The 23,330-nt window shown below is 46.4% G+C and overlaps 1 protein-coding gene across 2 annotated transcripts in view; it reads left to right on the forward strand.

The window, feature by feature from the left end:
* Positions 1-23,330, forward strand: part of Il17rd (interleukin 17 receptor D) — a 66,668-nt gene that overhangs the window by 26,156 nt on the left and 17,182 nt on the right. For both annotated transcript variants that reach the window (NM_001191937.2, NM_001411766.1), the window contains 4 exon segments: positions 10,181-10,238; positions 16,601-16,726; positions 20,925-21,043; positions 21,577-21,697. In NM_001191937.2, coding sequence (NP_001178866.1) covers positions 10,181-10,238; positions 16,601-16,726; positions 20,925-21,043; positions 21,577-21,697 — 424 coding nt within the window.

Below are 23,330 nucleotides of genomic sequence, written 5' to 3' on the forward strand. Positions count from 1 at the left end.
TTCCTGACTGGCTGATTTCTTCCCCTTTCTTCAACAAATGGACTGGGAAAGGCCAGCTCTTGCAGAGACAGATGATGGGAAGGATCACTCTATGTGGGGAATTAGAATTAGAATTAGTGGAGAGATGCTTCATGAAGCTTTGAGCCAGCGGGACAACCCAGGAACCTGGCTTCCTGGCAGCTGAGGAGTAAGGGGAGCACTGGAAGGATGAGGAGTGAGGGGAGCAATGACAAGATGAGGAGTGAAGGGAGCACTGACAGGATGAGGAGTGAGGGGAGCACTGACAGGATGAGGAGTGAAGGGAGCACTGACAGGATGAGGAGTGAAGGGAGCAGTGACAGGATGAGGAGTGAGGGGAGCACTGACAGGATGAGGAGTGAAGGGAGCACTGACAGGATGAGGAGTGAAGGAGCAGTGACAGGATGAGGAGTGAAGGGAGCACTGACAGGATGAGGAGTGAAGGAGCAGTGACAGGATGAGGAGTGAAGGGAGCAGTGACAGGATGAGGAGTGAAGGAGCAGTGACAGGATGAGGTGTGAAGGGAGCAATGACAGGATGAGGAGTGAAGGGAGCACTGACAGGATGAGGAGTGAAGGAGCAGTGACAGGATGAGGAGTGAAGGAGCAGTGACAGGATGAGGTGTGAAGGGAGCAGTGACAGGATGAGGAGTGAAGGGAGCACTGACAGGATGAGGAGTCAGGGGAGCACTGACAGGATGAGGAGTGAAGGGAGCACTACTAGCCATCCAGCTGGGACTTTACCATATGTAACTATAGGTACCGGTGGTATTTAGGAAGCACATTTAGAGGGAGCGGTTGGAAGTTTGCATTCCAGGAGTGGACACAGCCAGGCAATGCCTGGTTTCAAGTACAGTCTCAGGATTCTTTGTATGTAAAGGAATGCTAGAACCCGCTGAAATTGTTAAGGGTTCTGTGGGAGATTGGAATGTTATAGGCTTCTCCAAAGGTGTTCTAGAAACCCTTTCCCTTAACTACACCAGAGTCCTCACTAACCACAAGTGTCACTCTGCAGAGATCTGATGAGGGCTACCATCTAGTGAAGAGTCTTAGGCTGGGTTTTCTGCTGGGCTCAGAGAGGCAGGCAGTCTGAGTGCAGTAGTCATTTGGAGTTTTGTAGGTGGGGAGTGAGAGCTTGTCTCTTTTCTAAATCAATGACCTGGGGCTGGAGAAAGCCATAGAGAAGGAATGTAGTGTTAGCTTGTTTCCCACCCATTTTCGGTACAGGACCATCCTGTGGACAGATTTAATCATCTTAACCTTTGGTGTTTCAATTAACACCAAAATCTAAGACGGTGGCCATCCACCCTTCCAAATCAGAGAAACCTACTTTGGAGGCAGTATGTGTGAGGACCTGTATAGAGGGAGGGAGGGAGGGAGGGAGGAGTTGAAGTTCCCATGGCAACATCACAGTCTCCTCTTTCTCGGGCATTTGTGCTGTAGAAGCTGAATTCCAGATGTGACACAGAGCTGGAGACCCCTCCTGCCTTCAGAAACCCGTGTTTAAGTGGGTGCAGCTAGGCACACTGCTCCCTGTGTGGTCCTAAGGCTTTTATTAGGACTTAGGTTTTGAGCTGAACATTTCCTCTCTGTTTAAGCATAACAATCATGTTTATAGCTTAAAGTTTTCCACCGGTGTCTAATCACTGTTTTGCTCTCTGGGAAGAGACTTCCTTGAGCTTCCCTCTTGAAGTCTTTGTTCCCTTCACAGCTAAGCGGGAGAGAACCAGTTGCCCGTTTGCCGGTTAGCCTGGTTGCCGGTTAGCCGGGTGGGTATTTCAGGGGCTGGTTAATCTCTGTCTGAGAGCTGGCTCTGTAGACAACCTAGCTGTGGGTAACCTGCCCTTTACCTTGAAGACGCCGGCTGTCTGACATGAGGTTCTCATTTCAGTTGGGGAAATGGGGTAAAGCACAGGAAAAGGTCCGGCTCCCGGTCCCAGAGGCATGTTTTATAGCCTGCCTTTGACGTCCTCAGAACTAGATGGGGAAAATGCAGCAAGCTGTGCGTTTGTGTCGGTCACAGGGACACAGGGCTGAAGTCCTCAGCAGAGTCACTGGAGAAACGGCTTAGCAAGCCAAGGAGGCAGTGGGCATTGCTGAGTTTAAAAAAAAACAAAACTGCTTTTTACGTATGTAGCCCTCGGTGTTTATGCACCCATGAGTGAGTACAGGTGCCTACAGATGCCACAAGAGGGCAGTGGAGCCCCCTGGAGCAAATGCTTTTAACCACCGAGACGGTTTTCCATTCCTTTGCATGATGATGAGGATGAGGATGATGAGGAGGAGGATGATGAGGAGGAGGATGATGAGGATGATGATGAGGATGATGAGGATGATGATGATGGTGATGATGATGGTGATGATGATGATGAGGATGATGATGATATTTGAGCCAAGATCTTCCGTCGTAGCTCTGACCAGCTTTGAACTCACTGTTTGCCTTAGGCTGGCCTTGAATTCATGGTTGTCCTCAGTCTCCCAAGTAGTGAGATCGTAGACATGAACCTTCATGCTGACCCTCCATTTTATTTTTAAGCACAGAAGAAGAAGGCCAGCTTGTGTGTCTGTTCTTTTGTCTGTGTAGCGTGTGCACATGCATACATGTATGTGTTGATATCTTTGGGCTTTAACTGTACGATTACGTCCCAGCATCAAAGCAATGACAAATCGTGAAACGGACAAGGAATTCTAAACACGAATCCCGCAGAGGCTCCCGTTACTCAGATCCGAGGTATTTGAGAGTCAGCTTGTGTAAATGTCTCGACCCTGGTTATCTTAAATGGATTGGTGGAAGCCTGGATGCTGCAGGGTAGGGATAGTGACGTGGACCCCGGAGGGAAGCGGGAGATGAGTTTGATAAGAGGGACACACGATAATTGGCATGTGGCTCCGTACGAGGGCTCAGCAATAATTGTCCCTTCAGCTCTCCTTTGGGAGCGTGAAATGAGGAACATGTGTGTTCTGATTAGCAGCATGTCAGAAATGCATCATGATTAGGGCTCTGGTCTGGCGCACAGACCACGTTTTGAACTAGTGATTTCCTGCCTCCCCAAGCAAATCTTTTTAATTAGCTTAAGATCTCCAGGTCTTTGGGGGCCAAAGGAGTAATTGCTAGTGGGAACCCCATGTTTCTCCCTGAGAGCGCGTGTACTCCTTGCTGGTCATCCAAGACCTTACCTCCCCAAACCAGACTGGCTAGCATCCTTCAGAAACTGGTGGGACCTATGGAGGGAGGAAGAGAGAGAGAGAGAGAGAGAGAGAGAGAGAGAGAGAGAGAGAGAGAGAGAGAGAGAGAGAGAGAGAGAGAGAGAGAGAGAGAGAGAGAATAGCTCCCAGGAATGTGGAGGAATGTGTCCAGAGCAGATCCAGGCATGGGCTGGGCTTTCTGATTCATTTTCTTTGTGTTTTGGACTCACCAAATTCTCCTTAGCTTACATCACCTGGGGCGTCTCTGCCTCCCCCCCCCCCCTCTCTCTCTCATGCTCTTTCTCTCTTTCTGCCTTTGTTTATAAAGCCATTTGCAGTACAGCCGCACGACCCACTCGCTGCACCCCTCCCTCTTTCTTGGTGTTATCCAATCGTGCAATTCTGGCCTCACCAAATTTTCTGCAGTCGTTCGTTCTTGTCAGTGTGGAAACTCAGGGTGGAGCTAGAGCTGCAGGGAGTAGAAAGTAGGACCTGGCCTTAGCTACGGCAGTCACTAGGTTTGCCTGGTTTTGTTTGTTTGTTGTTTGTTTGTTTGTTGCTGGGCTCTAACTCACCCAGAACCAAATTGACAGAGGTGACAGGCAGGTCAGGGCAAGGTGGAAGGTGATACACTGACCAGTACATAAGGAATGTGTTCCGCTGATACTCATGGTGGGAACTCCATCTACCCGAAGATGTGTAAGTCGGGAGTGGGAGAGACCAAGGTCAGCACTCTACGTGCATATGTGCCACCCCCACCTCCCCCGTACACCCTTCCAGAAAAAACAAAACAAAACAAAAACCCTATCTCATTCCTGGGCTTGGCACACCGCCTTTGATAGATGTGTTTTCTGCCTAAATAAATAAGTGCATGAGTAAGCCAAAACCTCACCTGGTGAGGTTTCCATGGTGGTTTTTTTTTTTTTTGGGGGGGGGGCTACTCCTAGAGCTGGTCAGCTGCTTTGTAAACGCTTCTCTAGGAAACAGTCCTGGGCCTTTAACGACCACACCATTTTGATATTTAATGAGGAGAGAATTAAAGGTACTTGTTTGTTGTCTGTTATTCTAAACCTATAAATGCCAATGCCCGAGGCTTCAGGGTGTTACATTCTTAGTTAATTAACCACCCCCACTGCACTAACGGTAGCTTTTAATTTGTTCCAAAGGGAGCTAGGAAGCCAGACCCTGTGCCTGAAGCTCTGCTGTGATTTTTTTTTTTTTTTTTTTTTTTTTTTTTGCTGGTGCACTGCAGTGTGAGCCAGCGGAAGCAGTAATGAAAGAGAACTTGATGCTGTGCACAAGATGGAGGGGACAGGGAGATAATTCTTTGCTGCTCTCTAAAGGAATAAAATTCAAGATGCAAAATTTTATACCACGGTCTAGCCACAAGAAGCAAAATTTTGGGGCTGGAGAGATGGCTCAGTGGTTAAGAGCACTGATTGCTCTTCCACAGAGGTCCTGAGCTCAATTTCCAGCAACCACATGGTGGCTCACAACCATCTGTAATGGGATCCGATGCCCTCTTCCGGTGTGTGTGACAGTGTGACAGTCTGACAGTGACTGTGTACTTATATAAATAAAAATAAAATTAAGAAAAAAGAAGCAAAAGCTTGAATACAGAGTGGTGGCTGTGAGGTAGGATCCTTCCCAAACACAATGCTGCGATGGCCAGTTTCCAGAGAATGTCACAGGATTTAAAGCTATCTGAAGACAATGATGTCCCAGGGTAGCATTGTGGGTCCATCTCTGATGGTCTAAGTGCCATTTAGACACTTAGACAAGTCGAGCTCTAAGCTTGACAACCCCCTTTCCAAAAGAAAGCAGGCCAAATGGTGAACCGGCCGAAACAGGACTCCATTTTATGTGCTCGCAGTATAGCTCAGTTGGTAGAGTCTTGCCCTCCTGTGTTTGATCCCTAGTGCTGGTCAACTGGGTGTGGTGACACTGGCCTAGAATTCCAGCACTCAGGAACAAGAGGTAAGAGGATTCGTTTAAAGTCATCTTGCAGTAAATGGAGTTTGAGGTCTGCCTGGACTAGGGACCCTGTCTCCAAAAAAAAAAAAAAAAAAAAAATCTCGGCAAGGCATGGTGACCTTTAATCTCAGCAGAGGACAGGTGGATCCCTATGCCAGCCTGGTTTTCCATAGCCAAACCATCAAAGAGACAAGAATGCTCCCATTCGAAGCAGCTAAGGAACTTTGAGAAAGCTGGTCACAACATTCAGTGAACAGGCTACACAGTACAGATCTGGAATGAAACTTTTAAGAACATTTGTACAAAAGATCTGAGCTGCGTGCGTGCGTAACCCATCCCCCACCCCTTTTCTTTTTAAAAACACACCTATTCCACAGTGGAGAAGCAGGGAAGCAGGGGCTGAGAGGTTCTTTTTTTTTTTTTTTTTCCCCCGGAGCTGGTGACCGAACCCAGGGCCTTGCGCTTGCTAAGCAAGTGCTCTACCACTGAGCTAAATCCCCAACCCCAGGACTGAGAATTTTAAGAGCACGCGTTTCTCATACATCACCTGGCTGCAGTTCAGTCTCAGGAAGCTTTGCAGAGATGATTCTGTGTCAGGTGCAATGCCCAGCACTTGGCGTCTGTCATCTCCTGAGTCCTACACTAGTCTTTCCTTTTAAATGGCTTTGTTCTACTGCTTGTAGCTCAGGGAAGTTCAGCAACCTGCCTGAGGTCACACAGCACTGGAGGGCAATGACATCTGATAACCTTAAACTCCACCCCTTCACTCCAGACGACCTCCAGGGATTCCGAGGCCCAGCTCTGAGGGATCATTGTTTCCCGTCTGACTGAAGCCAGGGTGACCGTGATTAGCTGTGGGTAGGTACTAAAGGGGAGACCAGATTGCCCTGGCACATGCTGTCTTCGTGTTATACTGAGATTCAGGTAATCTAGACTGTGGTCAGAGCAGGCACCTGTTGAGTCTCACAGCCAGGACAAGTGGCTAACTAAGGTGCCTATTTAACATATCCAAGTGGACTTGGTCCCCAGCTCCTCCCAGAATCCCTAACCCTAACCTGTTACAGGACATGGCTGACATACTCTGCACCCTATCCTGGGGCCTGGTTGCCCTCCCAGCCACCAGCCTTCCCTATATAATCCAGTCATTTTGGTTACCTGGCCTTTTGTCTTCCCTTTACCCTCCTGGCTCTTTTCTCTCTCCTCTTCTCCATCTTCCCTTCCCCCTCCTTCTCCCCTCCCCCTCCCTCCTTCTCCCCTCCCCCTCCCTCCTTCTCCCCCCTCCCTCCTTCTCCCCTCTCCCTTCCCCTCCATCCCTCCGTCCATCCCTCCCTCCCTTCCTTCTGTAATTCTTTTTTCATTCAGCTTTTCATCCAGCTGTTATTCTGAAAATTACTTTGAGCTTCATGGCATAAGATAACACAAAGTTCCTGTCTTTCTGGAGGTCAGAATTCTGAATCTCAAGCCACTGAAATCAGTGTTGGCTGCTTCATGAGGCTACAAGGAAGGAAGAATCCATTCCTCGCCTGGCCCAATTTCTAGAGACTGCCCAGTCTTGGCTCAGTAGCTCCCTCCTCTTCTGACCTATTCTTCAGTTAGCCTGCCTCCCTCTTCAGCCTCCTACTGCCATCTCATCGCCGCCTCTCTGATACCAGCCCTTCAGGGTCTTCTAAGAGTCTTCACATTGGCCCACCAGGATGACCCAGAACACTGTCCCCATTTTAGCATTGGTATCCACAGTCCCTGCCACTGTACAGGACATGGGCCCCAGGTTCTAGGGCTTGGATGCCGCATGTTTAAGAGTTTTTCATTTCTATCTTAATATAAAGGAAACAACAGCATTTTGCGAGCTAGCCTGGGCACGGTCTCCAAGGTGGTTTCTGTGAAGCAGCTAAAACAGTTTGACTGTAAGGGCAGCAGCCCTGTGGAAGATCTACTGCTCACACGCTAAGAAACTTGCAGGAGCATTGAAAGACTTAATACCAGTAAAAAGTCTTTAAAGTACAGGCAAAAGATGGTAACCAGGAAGGTGCCCTGTTTTGAGCCTCATTGCTAGACATGGTTAATTCCAGGGCTTAGGAGCTCCAGCTGTCTGTGGAATTAAAACCTCCGCCACATTTGTGTTCACAGGAGTGCCATGCTCGTAGAGTTGTATTGACCACAATGAGTATAGACAGACGGTGTCAGGACCATGCTGTGTTAAGGACCAGACTAGATAAGTCAGGCAGCCTATGGGGATCAAGACGTGGGTAATGGGAAGGGATTTGTGCGGAACATGAAGAAAAGGGAATTCTGGGGACACAGGAGTGCCTGAATAGAATTGCAGTGACTTATGGGATTGTGACTGGGGAGGGATTTGTTGGGGAGTTAGGCAGTTAAGGGCACATCAAGAATGTGGTGTAGAGGGAGCCAGGGAAGGACTGAGACCATGGGAACGAAGGAAGACTGGTGATGTACATGTTTGTACCTCAACTTTATGCCCAGAGCCATTTGAAGCTAAGGTTTGGATCTGATTTATAGCTACATACCCAGCCCTGAGGGCCCAGCACATGTTGGAAACATCAGTGGGTAAGGGGGTAGGAGCCACACACAAGTCTCAATGTCCTTGAAGCCAGCTCCCCCAAGCCTCCTTGGACAGCTCCCTACATTTCAGAAACCTTATTTGGATTAATTCAGGTCCTTGTGTGTAGAGCACAGCACACACACAGCTCATTAGCCTTTGTAAACGCCTGCTAACCCCTGTTACAGACACAGCTCAGTTGAAATGTAGGAGGAGCAGACAAAGAGATAAGGGGAGAGCCAACCAAGTCCCATAGGTCTTGTCCTTAGTCACTAGCGTCCCTGACACCTGCTCTTAAATGGAATGTTTTCCTTATTAAAAAATATTTCTATGTGGCTCTGTGGTCTTCTTCAACTCCCTCTCCCAGAAGGAAGCTGCTGTACACATCCTTTTAAAACAAACAAACAAACAAACAAGCAAAACCATTCAGATACTTGAGACGGTAGCCTCAGTCGTGGGGAGCCGTGTCCCTCTGTTGTCAGCTGTGAACACTGATCTTGGTGTCGACACTGGTTCTCCTCTCTGGAGGCTGCTGTTCCTCCATTATCAGCCTCTCCTCTGTCAGGCTCTGTGTGCATCTTTTTTCTTTTTTTTCCTTCCTTTTTTTTTCGGAGCTGGGGACCGAACCCAGGGCCTTTCGCTTGCTAGGTAAGTGCTCTACCACTGAGCTAAATCCCCAACCCCCTCTGTGTGCATCTTGTACGAGTTGTCCTGATCCTTCCCTCATCCTTATCGAGGTCCTGTCTTGCGGAGGAACCCTGTGTTTCTCTGCTGCTGGCTCTATATGTTAGCCACACGCACTTTCTTCTCTCACTGGGGAATGCTCAGTGGGCAGGGGGTTTGCAGCTTGTCTGTACCCAGTCAGTCTTCTGTGAAAGGATGAGCAAGCACCAGGCGGTTCATGTGGGCTCGCCGCATACCGCCGTACCTAAAATAATGTCTGGCTCAGCGTGGAACGTGAGTTTGTTTATATCCTGGGGCTCTGTCGGGGAGAGGAATGGTGTGCTTGGCGGTTTTGAACATTCCTAGAGGGCTGTGGGAATTGGATTGTCCTCTTCCTGGTAGTTCCTTGGGTCTCTGCCTCCTGGAAGTCAGGCAGCTTCTGTTTGTGCAGACCGATGCCTAAGGAGTGATGGATGCTCCTAATATTTCAAAGTTTTATATCCAGAGATGAGTTCTGGAGCATCATACTTTGCAAAGAGGAAAAGGTGGGGAGAGGAAGCTGCAGCAGGAAGGGTGCCCCAGGGGGTGCTAGGGCATCTAGCTGCTGACTTGGGCTTGGTACTCTTGCTCTCTTATTCCTCCTCCCTTGGCGTGTCTGCGTGCCTGCCTGACTCTTTCTGCACAGCTGCGACTCTCCAAGGCCTGTGTCCATCTGAACTCAGGGATATGGTTTCAGTGGGCGGGCCTGGCTTCAGGATAAGCAGCGTGAACATGGCTGCAGCATGTGGAAGTGACGGGGTTGTGGGCTGACATCCTGCGCCCGTCAGAAGTGTTCTCCACAGTGTGTCTCAGTGTAACAATTGCCCATTAAACACCAGGCCGCCAACATATGGTGTTCCCCAACATCTTCCTTGTTAAGGGGAAACTTTAGCTGTGTGGTTAAAACATTTTCCCATCATTTAGCACGTTAGAATTAACATATTTTGGAGAATTCCCCGATTAATACCGAATGGCACTTTTGCAGATCATTAGAGAGATATTTATACAGTCAGTAGGCCTGGCTTGGCTGACCCAGAGCAGTTCTTTCTCTTGAGGCTCAGCTTTGGGGTTAGGAAGAGGTGGGGTCATTGTGAGGATCTGGTGCCCCCTCTGTGGCTGCTCTAATTAGAGTGGGAAGTCTGGTGGAGTTTTTACCCTAGTATGAAAGCTACAGACAAGCTAATGGCCACATCACTTGCAAGTCTTTTTTCTTTTATGACCCACCCTGCATATTTCCAGGTATGGAGGTGAGGCAGTGAAGAATTCTCTCATTAAAAGTAATGGCTTATTCCCACATTCATTCCTCATTTTGGAATGAGAACTGGTTTCCGTAGACTTGGGGAATTGTCTATCTGTCTTGCCTTGCTAGAGCTTTCTGATGAGGCTGTCTGGTGGGCGAGTTTAATAGCCAATCAGAGGATCCAACTGGAAGGACTCCATCTGGCAATCCTGGTCTCTATCCTAATTGTACTGCTAGTGAATTATTTAACCCCTACACAGACTAGTCTGTTCCTGTTGTCTTAGGACAAAGAGTGCCCAAGATCCCTCGTGGGTCCATTCCCTGGGATGGAGGGTGTTTGGAGTGGGTGGTGGGGTCAGGAGCAGTGTGAGGAGTAGAAGCTGACCTATAGTACTGACCTGACCCTGGGCCTCTATAATGCTTTGTGTGTTTAGATTCTGTGGGGAATCTATGCTGGGAAAGTTAGTTGGCTTCACTCTATCATGTTCTCTTGTTTTCCCACAGGGAGTGGGGCCGGCCAGCAGAAACAGCGGGCTGTACAATATCACCTTCAGATATGACAGTAAGTACCTAGCTTGACCACAGAGAAAGGGGTCCTTCCCAGAATCCAGAGCTCACACACTTGTGCTTTGTCGAGGACACTGCAGACCTTCAGGCTGAGGACTTTTCTGAACCTATTCGGGATTGTCAACAGTGAAAGCATCGTAGTCTCCATTAAGCCACCAAACAAAGCTCGAACAGGTCAAAGTGTCTTCAACTCACCATATAGCCCTGTCTGTAAGAGTAAATACAGGAGTCAGTAGGTCACACTAGGGGACAAGGGTAGGCTTGAAGGCAAGGATGGAGACTATGGCAAACCGGTCAGTCTGTCTGATCTGAAGTGGGCACTGGTTCCTAACTCCAGCTCATTGTGGTCTTGTGGCATTCCCATCGGGAGTGGCCAGATGTGGTTTCTAAGAATACCCAGAAGTTCTAGGAATAACTATCCCACTCCGTAAAGTACTTTTTTTTTTTTAAAGATTTATTCGGGGTTGGGGATTTAGCTCAGTGGTAGAGCGCTTGCCTAGGAAGCGAAAGGCCCTGGGTTCGGTCCCCAGCTCCGAAAAATAGAACCAAAAAAAAAAAAAGATTTATTCATTTATTATATGTATTGTCTTCAGATACACCAGAAGAGGGCTTCGGATCTCTTTACAGATGGTTGTGAGCCACCATGCGGTTGCTGGGAATTGAACTCAGGACCTCTGGAAGAGCAGTCAGTGCTCTTAACCGCTGAGCCATCTCTCCAGCCCCCGTAAAATACTTTTTAATACTGGCCTTTATTTAAGATTTTCTTTTCCTCTCACAAACACAGACTGTACCAAGCAGATCTGTGTTTCAGGGTGGCCGGGGTCTCTAGTTGGCCATCTCTGACGTAGGCCTCAGTACCAAGTTCAGTTTCCTGTCTGTCCGTGTGAGGTGTAACAAGTGACTTAATTTTTCTTTAGCATCACTTGGAGGCTGAAATGGGGTAGTACTTATATTGTCTCCCCATGTGGCAGGCCTGCCTGGATGCTCTGTAAACACTGTCTACTGTGTGTGAATACAGCAGCAACATTTTTTGCTGAACTTTCCGGACTGGATTGTTTTCTAAGGTGACTTTCCCTCTGATTAAACATTTACAGTCAGTTCTGAACAGCCATTGTCCTTCCTCAGAAGGAAGTTAGAGCTCTGAGCATTTTCAGCATATAAGCACTTATTTAAATGCAAACACAAGAGGGATCGAGACTCCCTTTTGTTGGCTCTGATTGCTTGCTCATTTCTTAAGGAAGATCAATAGAGTAATCGTCTGTCCTCTGACCAAGCTTGTGTTGTTGAGGTCATGAATAGAGTCTGACAACCTTTATTTTTTAAAGAATTATTTATTTTATGAGTACACTGTAGCTGTCTTCAGACCACAAGAGGGCATCAGACTCCATTACTGATGGTTGTGAGCCACCATGTGGTTGCTGGGAATTGAACTCAGGACCTCTGGAAGAGTAGCCAGTGTGCTCTTAACCACTGAGCCATCTCTCCAGCTCCAGGCTGACAGTTTTAAGATAGGAATATGTGTTTTAAATTCACATCTGGGGTTGGGGATTTAGCTCAGTGGTAGAGCGCTTGCCTAGCAAGCACAAGACCCTGGGTTCGGTCCCCAGCTCCGAAAAAAAAAAAAAAAAATTAGAAAAAAAAAAAATAAATTCACATCTACAGATGCTAGCTTGAGTATTTTAAGTTACCCAGAAAGACTTGCTCACGACAAGCAGGCACTTCATGTCCGTGACGTGTACATGTTTTAGGTAAATGTCATGATGGTAACGAAGGATGTGCAGTACTCGATTCTGCTAAGTTGAGCCATGTGTCGAGGAGTTGCTCGTTGTTAGTGATTAATAATCTATGCTCTCAGTCCTGGCGGATCTTGTGAGTCAGGAGCTCTTCTGCAAGCAAACATTTGTGTTTGTAATCTACTATGGATTTTTATGGAGGGGGAAAAAAGCTATGACTGTAGAACTTAAAAATATTTTATGGTTCTTGTGTGTGTGTGTGTGTGTGTGTGTGTGTGTGTGTGTGTGTGTGTGTGCATGTGTGCGTGCGCATGCATGCTTTTGAGACAATTTCACGTAACCCAGGCTGGCCTTGAACTCTTGCTCTTTCTGCCTCAGCCTCCTGGGTTCTGGTTTTATAAGCAAGTGCTACAGTGTCCTGACGTGTCGGATTACATTTTTGTCCGTGTGTCGCTTGTCTCTCAGTCATTACTTTCTTCTTAATGCTTCATCATCTACTTAGAATTTAATTCATGGTTCACACTGGCTTCTGAAATATTTGAAGTTCAGTTACTTTTTTTTGGCAAGATATTTAGGCAGAAAGGTGTTTTTTTGTAACTATAATTCAAAAGTTTAGGTCAGCTAATAATTGTTATAGGTCATGTTTTAAATACTGGATTCAGTGTTTTACAATTAAAAAAAGATACCTGGGCTGGTGAGATGGCTCAGTGGTTAAGAGCACTGACTGCTCTTCCAGAGGTCCTGAGTTCAATTCCCAGCAACCACATGGTGGCTCACAACCATCTGTAATGAGATCTGATGCCCTCTTCTGGTGCGTCTGAAGACAGCAACAGTGTACTGTACTCATGTACATAAAATAAATAATGCTTTAAAAAAAAAAAAAAAAGATACCTATCTCTTCTGTAAAGAATTTATTGATTGATCAGTTAACTGATCACTAATTCTGTTTAAAATAGTTATGAACCCAGCCAGGCATGATGGTGTATACCTTTAATCCCAGTAGGCAACTCCAGAGGCAGGTGAAATCTGATTTCAAGGCCAGTCTGGTCTATAGATCAAGTTTCAAGACAACCAGAGCTACATAGTGAGACCCTGAGGGGAGGGGAAAAAAGAGAAAAAACAACATCAGCAAAAAGTGTTTATGGGTACTGACAATGGCTAGGAACTTACAGCAGGAATGTGAATCTGTTCAAATAGATGTTTCTGGTGTTAGTGTGTATACATACATACATACATATACACACATATACACACATACACATACACACACATATATACATATGCACACACATGATCATCTCATGTCATAAGACATTTATCCATTAAGCATAATATGCAAGATTATGTGTGTATAGGTATATACACATGAAAATGCAAAAGGAAAGAAACACTCTTAAAATGTGTGCTGAGTACAGAGGGACCTAGAGAAGGGGTGGGGGAGGATTATGCCATGGCTTTATTGTCCTCTGATCTAATAAAGAATTTGTTAGGGCTGGGTTATAGAAAGAAAAAAAAGTTTAAAAACCGGTTACCAAGTTTCCACCATAACTACCGAAATATAAAGATCTTATTTTCTATCCTTCATCATTTGATGTGAATAAAGAAAATGGTATGGGCTGGAGAGATGGCTCAAAGGTTAAGAGCACTGTCTTGCTCTTCCAGAGGTCATGAGTTCAATTCCCAGCAACCACATGGTGGCTCACAACCATCTATAATGATATCTGGTGCCCTCTTCTGGCCTGCATGTGTACATGCAGGTGGAATGCTGTATACATAATAAATAAATCTTAAAAAAAAAAAAAAAGAAAATGTTATGGGGTGTAGTCAGAGCTGGGTTTCACATGTCTCCCAGCCTCTTTTGACCCTGCTCTGAAACGGGGGTAGGAAGGTGGTGGGGGGTATGCCCAAGTCAGTTTTAATGCATTTTCTTAATTCTTAGGCTTTCTGCTTGCATTCTTGAATTCATAGAAACCTGTTGTCAGTTTTGACGTTAGGAACCGGAAAAGATAAAGACCTGGTAGCCTGCTCTTGTTCATTGCCTTTTCAGACCTTAGGAAGCAGGCTCCTGTATTACAGACCTCAGTAAATGAAGAGACTGGAACTTTACAGGCATGGTCAAATCTTGTCTTTTTCTGTACTGGGAAAACTAAGCTGGTCACACTTGAGATTTTTACAAGCTGAACACTTTGAACCCAGCTTAAGCAAACAGTAAGAACAGCTAGAGTCTAGGGTATCTCCCCCCTCCCCCGACCCCCTCAAGCTCTCCCGAGGCTGCTTGTCATCATTCTGCCCCTGGACAAGTCAGTGACGGGTAGCCACCTACCTGGGATGTCTTTCAGCCATAGTTTTCTAATATATATATAGTATGGGGGTTGGACTGGTGATGCACGCTCCCCCCCTTCTCTAGGTCCCTCTGTACTCAGCACACATTTTTTTTTTTTTTTTTTTGGTTCTTTTTTTCGGAGCTGGGGACCGAACCCAGGGCCTTGCGCTTCCTAGGCAAGCGCTCTACCACTGAGCTAAATCCCCAGCCCCCTCAGCACACATTTTAAGAGTGTTTCTTTCCTTTTTGCATTCTCATGTGTATATACCTACACACACATTTGTATATGTATAGGCACACATGTGTGGAAGTGAGTGTACATGTGTGTGCATGTGGTTGGGTGTGCACATGGAGTCTGGAATTTGATATCAGAATGATCTGAGATTAGTATTGACCAAGAGATGGACTTTTGTTAGGACGATTCCATGACATTTCCTAGCTGAAAATGGCCCCTTGTTACAGGGGTTGATCAAGACAAACCTAGAGGCCACTGTACTTTCCCACAGACCAACCATAACTCGCAGCACTCAGGGAAGTTAGCTGGTCCTTAGGCAGGTGGTGTGTAAGAGGTTCATTTTTGGTGTTATACAAGATTTCTTAATCACATCCACCTCTTACTGCTATAGTCAGTCTCAATAGCCTACTTGATCTGGTCATCCTCCCAAGGCTGGAGCTGCAGGACAACAGAAGCTGTGCCCACAAAGCTGTAATATAGGTTCTGTGGATCTGAATTCCAGTCCAAATGCTAGGCATGCTAGCAGTTTAACCACTAAGATACCTCCCTCCTCCAAGACTGATGTTTTAGTTAGCACAGGTAGAATTTAGTTGGTGTGCTTATGTTTGTGTTCTGAGGTAGGGTTGCCCTATGCAGCCCTGGCTGTCCTGGAACTCACTCTGTAGACCAGCCTAGCCTCGAACTCACAGGGATCTGCCTGCCTCTGCCTCCTGAGTGCTGAGACTAAAGGCGTGCGCCACCACTGCTTGGCAGAGACTTAAGTAGTATTACTGACATCCTTTTAAGCAATACTGAAATAAAAATGCAACTGATTTTGAATGAAGCACTTGAAGTTTAACAAGGAGAACCTTGCCTGATGTGGTCAGGCAAGAAAGCAAGTCAGGCAGGGAAGAGGCTGGAGTTTTAGAAGTTGGTTTTGCAGGTAGTATATGGATATATTTTAGTAGAAAAAAATGACTATTATGCTGACAGGCTTGGGAGGTCCCTTCCCCTGCTCCAAGTCTTTAAAGTGAGTGAGAATATGGGTGAGCTTCGCATTGCTTGTAAATCGTTCTCAGTTGCTTCCTTTCAGTGTTTTTCATTTTAAAAATGGAAAATGAGCAGTGCAGCTCACAAGGGAAAATACAACAGATTCACAGAATCGTGAGAGAGAATTGGAGCCAAGCAGTGTGAACAGTATGGATTGATACCTGCTGTTGGAGCCACGGACAGCTCTCTCAGCAAGGGGGATCTGCCTTAGTGTGCTAATTCTCTGAAGGTCCAGCATGAGTCTGGCTCAGAGCTTCTGGTAGCCTCTAAATGTGCATTCAGCAATCCCAGGTGTCATGGAGGCTGCTTACATGTAAGGTGGAGGCTCCATTGTACCCTCCAACAAAAATATCAAAGAAAGTGGTTTTTCTTTTCTTTTGTTTTTCTTTTTGAGCCATTAAGTTGTGGCTTTGGAGACTCGATGGGGATTGCCTGAATCTCCAAGGAAACCCACTTTGAGAATGTTAGCTGGTGTCCTCATCACTCAGGGTTCAAACATGGTGCCTTGTGTTGTAGGCTGTGAGTCATTTAACAGTTTGCCTGTGAAATTACTCCCCTGTGGATTCACACCCTAACGTTAGTTCCTTTTCCCTAGTGACCTTTCCCCCTCTGTCTCTTCTAAAAACAAACACACTCCAAAGCAGTTAGCAGGGCTGTCTTCCCCGTTACTCCTTACGTGCTGGAAACTGATAGAACTATGTAAGTGCTTACTGGTTTCCGCAAAACAGCCTAGGAGTAAAAAGAGAAACAAAAGGCCAACAAAGCTAACACCCTCACAAATGTCTACTCTGTAGCCAGCCGTCTTTGCAACATCCAGGAATTTAATTTAGCAGAGGGGGTGGTGTTGCCGCAGTTAAAGCCCTCTGTAACATATTATGTTTCTCCAGCCATAGTCAGCTTCTGTGTCTTATGTGAGCTTTTGGCGAGGTTTATAATAGGAATGGATTTGGTACCTCTAGATGTACTCAGCATAGTCTAGTAAGAGGAAATTGAAAATAAAGGTTAAAGATTTCACTTTTCACTTTTTCCAACTCTAGACTGTACCACCTACTTGAGTCCCGTCGGGAAGCACATGATTGCCGATGCTCAGAACATCACCATTAGCCAGTATGCTTGCAATGACCAAGTGGCAGTCACCATTCTTTGGTCCCCAGGGGCCCTTGGTAAGTGGTAGCACTCGCAATTTGTAGAGAGTGGATGGTGCCAGTATGTGGCTGTCTGGTGGCCTCCAGGTAAGCAGGAGTTGACAGTGACACTGAGAGTGCCGTGGACACTGGTCTGCTTTGCGCTTGTATCCTTGAACCAGGGACACACACCACACACACACACACATACACACACACACGCACACGCACACGCACACATGCACACACCATACACATACACCACACACACACACACCACAAACACACCCCCACACCCCCATACCACACACACACACACCACATACATCACACACACACCACACACACACACACACACACACACACACACACACACACACACACACCACATGCACAGCTTAAGCAGTGTTGCCATGGCCTATGTTCGTTTCCTTGTTTGAGAGAATTGTGAATTTGGAAAGGTTACGTTAGTGGTAATGCTTTTATAGTTTTAGGCAGATGGGTTCTTACTACATAGTCAAAAGTAGGGGGCTGAAAGTGCTGGGGGCGCCTGTGTCTGTTCAGGGGCACATTGGCTTTGGCCTCCAGCATTAGTGGTCTCTGAGGTCACAGTGACATGTGGACCCATCTATGGCATATTTGATTTTTTTTTTTTTTTTAAGGAAAAGTTTTGTTTTCACGAGAAAGCATGAAATCATGGACTTTAAAGTTGGAGACCAAGTTGAATTTATTTTCAGGCCTTGTAGGCCAACAAAATTCAGAATGAAATAAATAGAAAGCAAGCAAGCCCACCTTCTCTAGCCAAGTTGTGTAACCAAATCTTGTTTTTTGGAGGGTAGCAGGGGTTGGGGTGTTTGAGACAGGGTTTCTCTGTGTGACTCTGGTTCTCCTGATACTCATCTGTACACCAGGCTGGCCTTGAACTCATATCTGTGTGCCTCTGTTTCCCAAGTGCTGGAATTATACACGTGTGCTGCCACACCAGGCTGAGTCTGTCTTGAATGAATGGATACCTAAGAGAGAATGGGGTAGCCAAGCCAGGATGACCTAAGATTCTTTAACTCCATACAAGTGAACTTGATTGGTAATTTCTTTTTGTTTACTTGTTTTTTGAAATGAGATCTCATGTATCCCTGACTGGCCTTGAACCTACTATGTAGCTCAGGCTGGCCTCCAAAACCTGATTCTCCTGACTCCACCTGTCTCCACCTTAAAAGTGCTGGGAGTAGAGGTGTGCCCCAGCACGCTCAGCAGCTCCCTCTTGTCTTTTTAAGTATGGCCTTGTTATGTAGACAATGCTGGCTTCAACAAACTGTCCTTCTTGTCTATGCCACCCAAAGGCTGGAATCCTATGTATGTACCAACTTACTGCCCAAAGGCTGGGTACGTGTGCACTGCCATGCTTGGTTGGGATCCTATGTGTGCACTGCCTTGGTTGTGGGATCCTATGTGTGCACTGCCTTGGTTGTGGGATCTGATGTGCACTGCCTTGGTTGTAGGATATGATATGCACAGCCATGCTTAGTTGGGGCCAGACTTTCACGGGAGGCATTTAAACAGTAGAGCCCTTACTTGCCTGGGTGCCAAGTGGAGATGGATGTTGCCTTGTGGTTGGTGGCCAGAGAAAGCTGCCCAAGAACAACTGCTGCTGTTACCTGAACCTGGGTCCCAAGCCTGCACCGTCCTTCTGACTTTGTGCTGGCCTGGGGTACCTTTTCAGCATATGGCCAGGGAGAAGTAAAAGAAAGCCTAGATTTCTTAATCTGAACAGCAACATCCCAGAGTTATAGTGGAGAAGTGTAAGGGAGAGGGAAGGTGGAGGAAGTGTTGGGCAGACTTTCCCATCCACAAAAATGGTGCTGGGTCTAAACCCTATGTGTTTCCAAAGAAACTTTTATCTCAACACATAAAGATTGAGATTATTCTCTAGATAAAAGAAGCGGTCATTGAAAGAGCTAAGCCTTGCTCTGACAAATGGCCGCCTCCCTCTTTAGAGGATAGGAAGAGAGTGGTGATTTATGGTAGGTGGGGTTGGGTGGATGAGGATGTGATCTGTCTACCAAGGTAACCCCTCGGAAGTCAGGGAAGCACGAAGGCTAAGGACAGTGGCTGGAAAGCTCTATGTTTCCAGACTTTGTTTACCATGAAGGGGTGGGCTGGGTGAGGTGAAGTGGTGGTATCAGTTCCCCAGCCCTTTCCTCATATGTAAATGGATGATAGTGCCTGCCTCCCTTGTTAGGAGGGATTAATGAGAGTTCTCTGCTACCTGGGTATAGGTGTATCGTGGGAATTAAGTTTGCTGTCTCAGTCTACCTGCAGCCCTATATTTAGTAATATGATTTCAGTTTTCCCATTGAAAAAACATGGCTCAGCCCTGCTGGAGTGGTGCATGCCTTTGATCCCAGCACTCAGGAAGCAGAGGCAGGCGTATCTGAGTTCCAAGCTAGCCTGGTCTACAAAGTGAGTTCTGGGACAGCCAGAGCTACAGAGACATCCTGTCTTGAGAGATGGTTCCGCGGTGAAGAGCACTGGCTATTCTTCCAAACGTCCTGAGTCCAATTTGCAGCACCCACATGGCCCACAACCATCTGTAGTGGGGTATGATTCCCTTCTTTTGGTGTGCATAAATTAAAAAATTAAAAAAACAAAGCCCCCCCCCCCAAAAAAAAACCAACCAAACAAAATGAACCCTGAACCTTTGGTAGAGTAGTTTTGTTTTGTTTTTTAATTTTTTTTTTTTTAAAACTATGCATCCCTGAGCTGATCCGTTTTAAGATATTGTGAGGGGTTTGCCTTTAGTCCTGAGTCATCTACCTTTTGTTAAACAATCTTTATGGAAACATTGTTCCAATCAAATCGTATTTAAGTAGTCGTTCAGAAGTCTTTTCTTTCTTAGTCTTGAAAGGCAAGTTCCTGTTTGACCTAAATAGTTGGTTGGTCCAGTAGAGATGTTGTATTGTGTCATCCTGTCTGAATCTCTGGTTGGATCCCCTGACTGTCAGCACACTGGAAGCTCCGTGACTGAAAACCCCCAGGCGCTGTAGGCCTCCCAGCTTCTACAGTACGAGGCTCTTAATTGTGCCTTTTCCACCCTAGCCACTACTAAATATGTGCTCTTCATCAAATAATTACAGAATTGGAGGACCTACTCAAAAGAGAAAAGATTTCCATGACCTTTGCCACCAATGATTTTCCCACCTGGTTAATTGCATCCTGTGTAATTACATTTGCCCTGGGAGGGGAAGGGTTGAAAATGTCTCCTTGTCTGGCTTTCAGAAAGAATGTGAAATCGATACCACGACAATTGAGGCCAGCAATGGGGATCTCCAGCTGCACTTGGATACAAAGCCCAAGTGCTGGCTCTTGTGGCCATCAGAGCTTAATCCTCCTGACAGCATCTAGTCAGATATGCAGTGGGAGGAAACTCAGGTGCCGAGGCCGGTCGGGCACCTTTCATCAACACTGTGGTCATTTTGTAGCCTCTGAGGGCAGTGTGCCCAGAGCGCACACTGGGCAGCCTCTGACTATCTTGCCTTTTGGGGGTGATTATAGCAAGACTGGCATTCCCCTAAAATATTTCATCTGAAACCTAGGAGCCCTCTTGGGTGCAGACATACAGTGTGTTGGGAATTTTGTAAGCTGCTCAGTAAAACATATTAACAAAGTATATAGTAAAACTTTAGATTAAAAACAACGTTTGGGGGCTGGAGAGATGGCTCAGCGGTTAAGAGCACTGACTGCTCTTCCAGAGGTCCTGAGTTCAAATCCCAGCAACCACATGGTGGCTCACAACCATCTGTAATGAGATCTGATGCCCTCTTTTGGTGTGTCTAAGATAGCAACAGTGTACTTATATATAATAAGTAAATCTTTAAAAAAAATTAAAAACAAAAACAACGTTTGGGCCATTCACTGGGAATTATCAGTTTTGTGCACCCGAAATGAGACATTCCACTACAGACTTTGTGAGCAGTTGAGACTTGAGCCTAAGTATTTGAGCCCAAGTGTCACAGAAGCACTAGATATTTGTCAACGGGCCGAGAGGGATAGAGAGTGTTCTAGGAACAGTGATAGTGATCACGTGTCCCAGAGGAGTGGATGCAGGGTGTGTGTTCTTCTGTCCTGTAGACGTCCTTTAGCTGTGTCGTGTAGCTGGAGGAGATGGGACCTCTGAGGAGGGAAAGTGTGTTCAGAAGTAATTAGGTCCGAATCTCATTAAAGCCTCTGCTTTGCTTAGGCATTGAATTCCTGAAAGGATTCCGAGTAATCCTGGAGGAGCTGAGGTCGGAAGGAAGACTGTGCCAACAACTGGTTCTGAAGGACCCAAAACAACTCAACAGCAGCTTTAAAAGAACTGTGAGTCACATCCCCTGAAGACACCATTGTCTCGGGGTCTGAATGCTCTATTGAAAGTCTGAAATTGGAGAAGGGGGCCTCTGGGGTCCACAGCCCAGCCAAGGTGGGAGAGAGAGAGAGAGAGAGAGAGAGAGAGAGAGAGAGAGAGAATGGGAGGTGCGGAGGCTGAGCCGGTCACACTCCCAGGAAAGCTCTTTAGCGGGGCTCTGGTAAACACACCTCTCTGGTTACACGAAGCAGCAGCTATCCCAGGGTCTATGCTCTGGAGAGCTCTGTGGGCTCCCCCCTTATCTCTAGTTCCCAGGCTCAGTGCTAATGTGCTGTGGCTTTTTGGTCCAAGAACAGACAGCACTGTCCTGTAGCATCTGGGACTCGAAACCCAAGCTAAGTCCTTCAAGTGCACCCGACTTTCTGCTTTCCTGGGATCCGCTTGGCCTTGGAATTGCGTCTGAGTGACAGTCACTGTGGAGTGCAGGTCCTTTGTAGGTGGGGGTGGACAATTCTCCACACTATGTGTCTTTGTTCCCTTTTAGGGAATGGAATCTCAGCCTTTCCTGAATATGAAATTTGAAACGGATTACTTTGTAAAGATTGTCCCTTTCCCTTCCATTAAAAATGAAAGCGATTACCATCCCTTCTTCTTCAGGACACGAGGTGAGTATGGTCTTCCCTGCCTGCCTCCTGATAGAGTCATTTCTGCTCTGAGTGACTGCAAACACACCAGGAACCGATACAGAGTAAGTAGGTGAGAAAAAAGTCACATCAAACCACAACAACAAACCAAAATGGACAAGGTCTCTCTACAGTCCAGGCTACCCTGGAATACTACAGGTAGCCCAGGTTAGACTAAAATCCATGTTAAGTCTCCTGCCTCAGCCTCATAAGGTTCAAAAGTGTATTTCTCAGGATAAAGGCTAAGGGCTGGAGAGTTGGCTCAGGACTTAGGAGTGTGGGCTATTCTCTCAGAGTGTTTGGGTTTGATATCTCGAATGCCAAGGAGTCCAATGTCTTCTTCTGACCTCTGTGGACACCAGGCAGACAAGTGGTGTACAGTCACACATGCAGGCAAAATACTCATACATATAAAATAATATAAAGTAAGTAAGTAAAAAGTAAAGGCCAGCAGCCCAAGGCTCTAGCTCAGCGATGGGACACTTGTCCAGCATCTGCAAGGTTCGTCTTTAGCATTGGGTGGAGGCTAAAGCCACGGAAGCACATGCCTGCAATCGCAGTACTCAGGAGAGGAAAGCAGGGAAATTGCTGTAAATTTGAGGCCAGTTTTATTTGCATAGCAAGATTCTATCCTAACCTAAAGAAAACATGCCAAGAAAAAGGCCAAGCCTTCTTCCTGCTTTGCTTTGGATCAAGCATGGATACGTGTGTGTGTGTGTGTGTGTGTGTGTGTGTGTGTGTGTGTGTGTGTGTGTGTGTGTGTGTTTAATTGGGAAAGTTGGCTTTTTCCTTTTATCCCGTGGTTCCAAAGGATCAAACTCAGGCCATCAGGCTTGAGGGCAGATGCCTTTACTTGGCTGACTTACCTACCAGTCTAGCCTTTATTCTTTTGAGGATGCTATGATCACTGAACACATCCATGTATAAACACTGTGATGTTTGTTGGCTAGTGTGATTTTTGTAGGTTGGTTGTAGAGCACTTACCTGGCTTGCACAGGGCCCTCTGATCACTAGCATCCTATAAGAAATGACTCAAACAATCCAAAAACCAGCCAAGGAATAAAAAGTCTAAGTTGATTTTTGAGGTACACTATGAAGGTAAAATGTCGTAAGGTTATGAGTGTGGTTGGGATGATGAAAGCCATGGCCCGCAAGGTGGTTCAGCTGCACAGGCCAGCAAGCCTGACCACTTGAGTTCAGTTTACAGGATCCATGTGGGAAAAGGGGAGAACCCAAAGATGTTCTCTGATGTTTTGAGTGTGGCATATGGGCTGTGGCATGCATATGCCCCCACATATAAGATAAATGTAGATTAAAAAAAGCTTTACCACTTATTTCTGGAAGATTTTACAAAAGTTAATAAAGTTTATTCAGGCCCTATTCTAAATATTTTCTAAATATTAGTGCAGTCCATCTCTGTAGTAACCCTTTGAAGAAGCGCCCGACCCCCCCTCTGGTTCCCTGTGCACAGAGAGGGCACAGGACTTTGTGGGGAACTGGGGTTTGAGCTCTAAAGTCTCTGAAGCCCATACTACCAACTACCAACCATGCTGCTTTTAAATATGGTGGCCAGTCACCATGAGACCTTCCTTCAGTGGTTTCCTCCTGATCATAT

Source organism: Rattus norvegicus, chromosome 16 (genome assembly GCF_021556685.1).
Source record: "Rattus norvegicus strain SHRSP/BbbUtx chromosome 16, alternate assembly SHRSP_T2T, whole genome shotgun sequence".
Classification (NCBI taxonomy): Eukaryota; Metazoa; Chordata; class Mammalia; order Rodentia; family Muridae; genus Rattus; species Rattus norvegicus.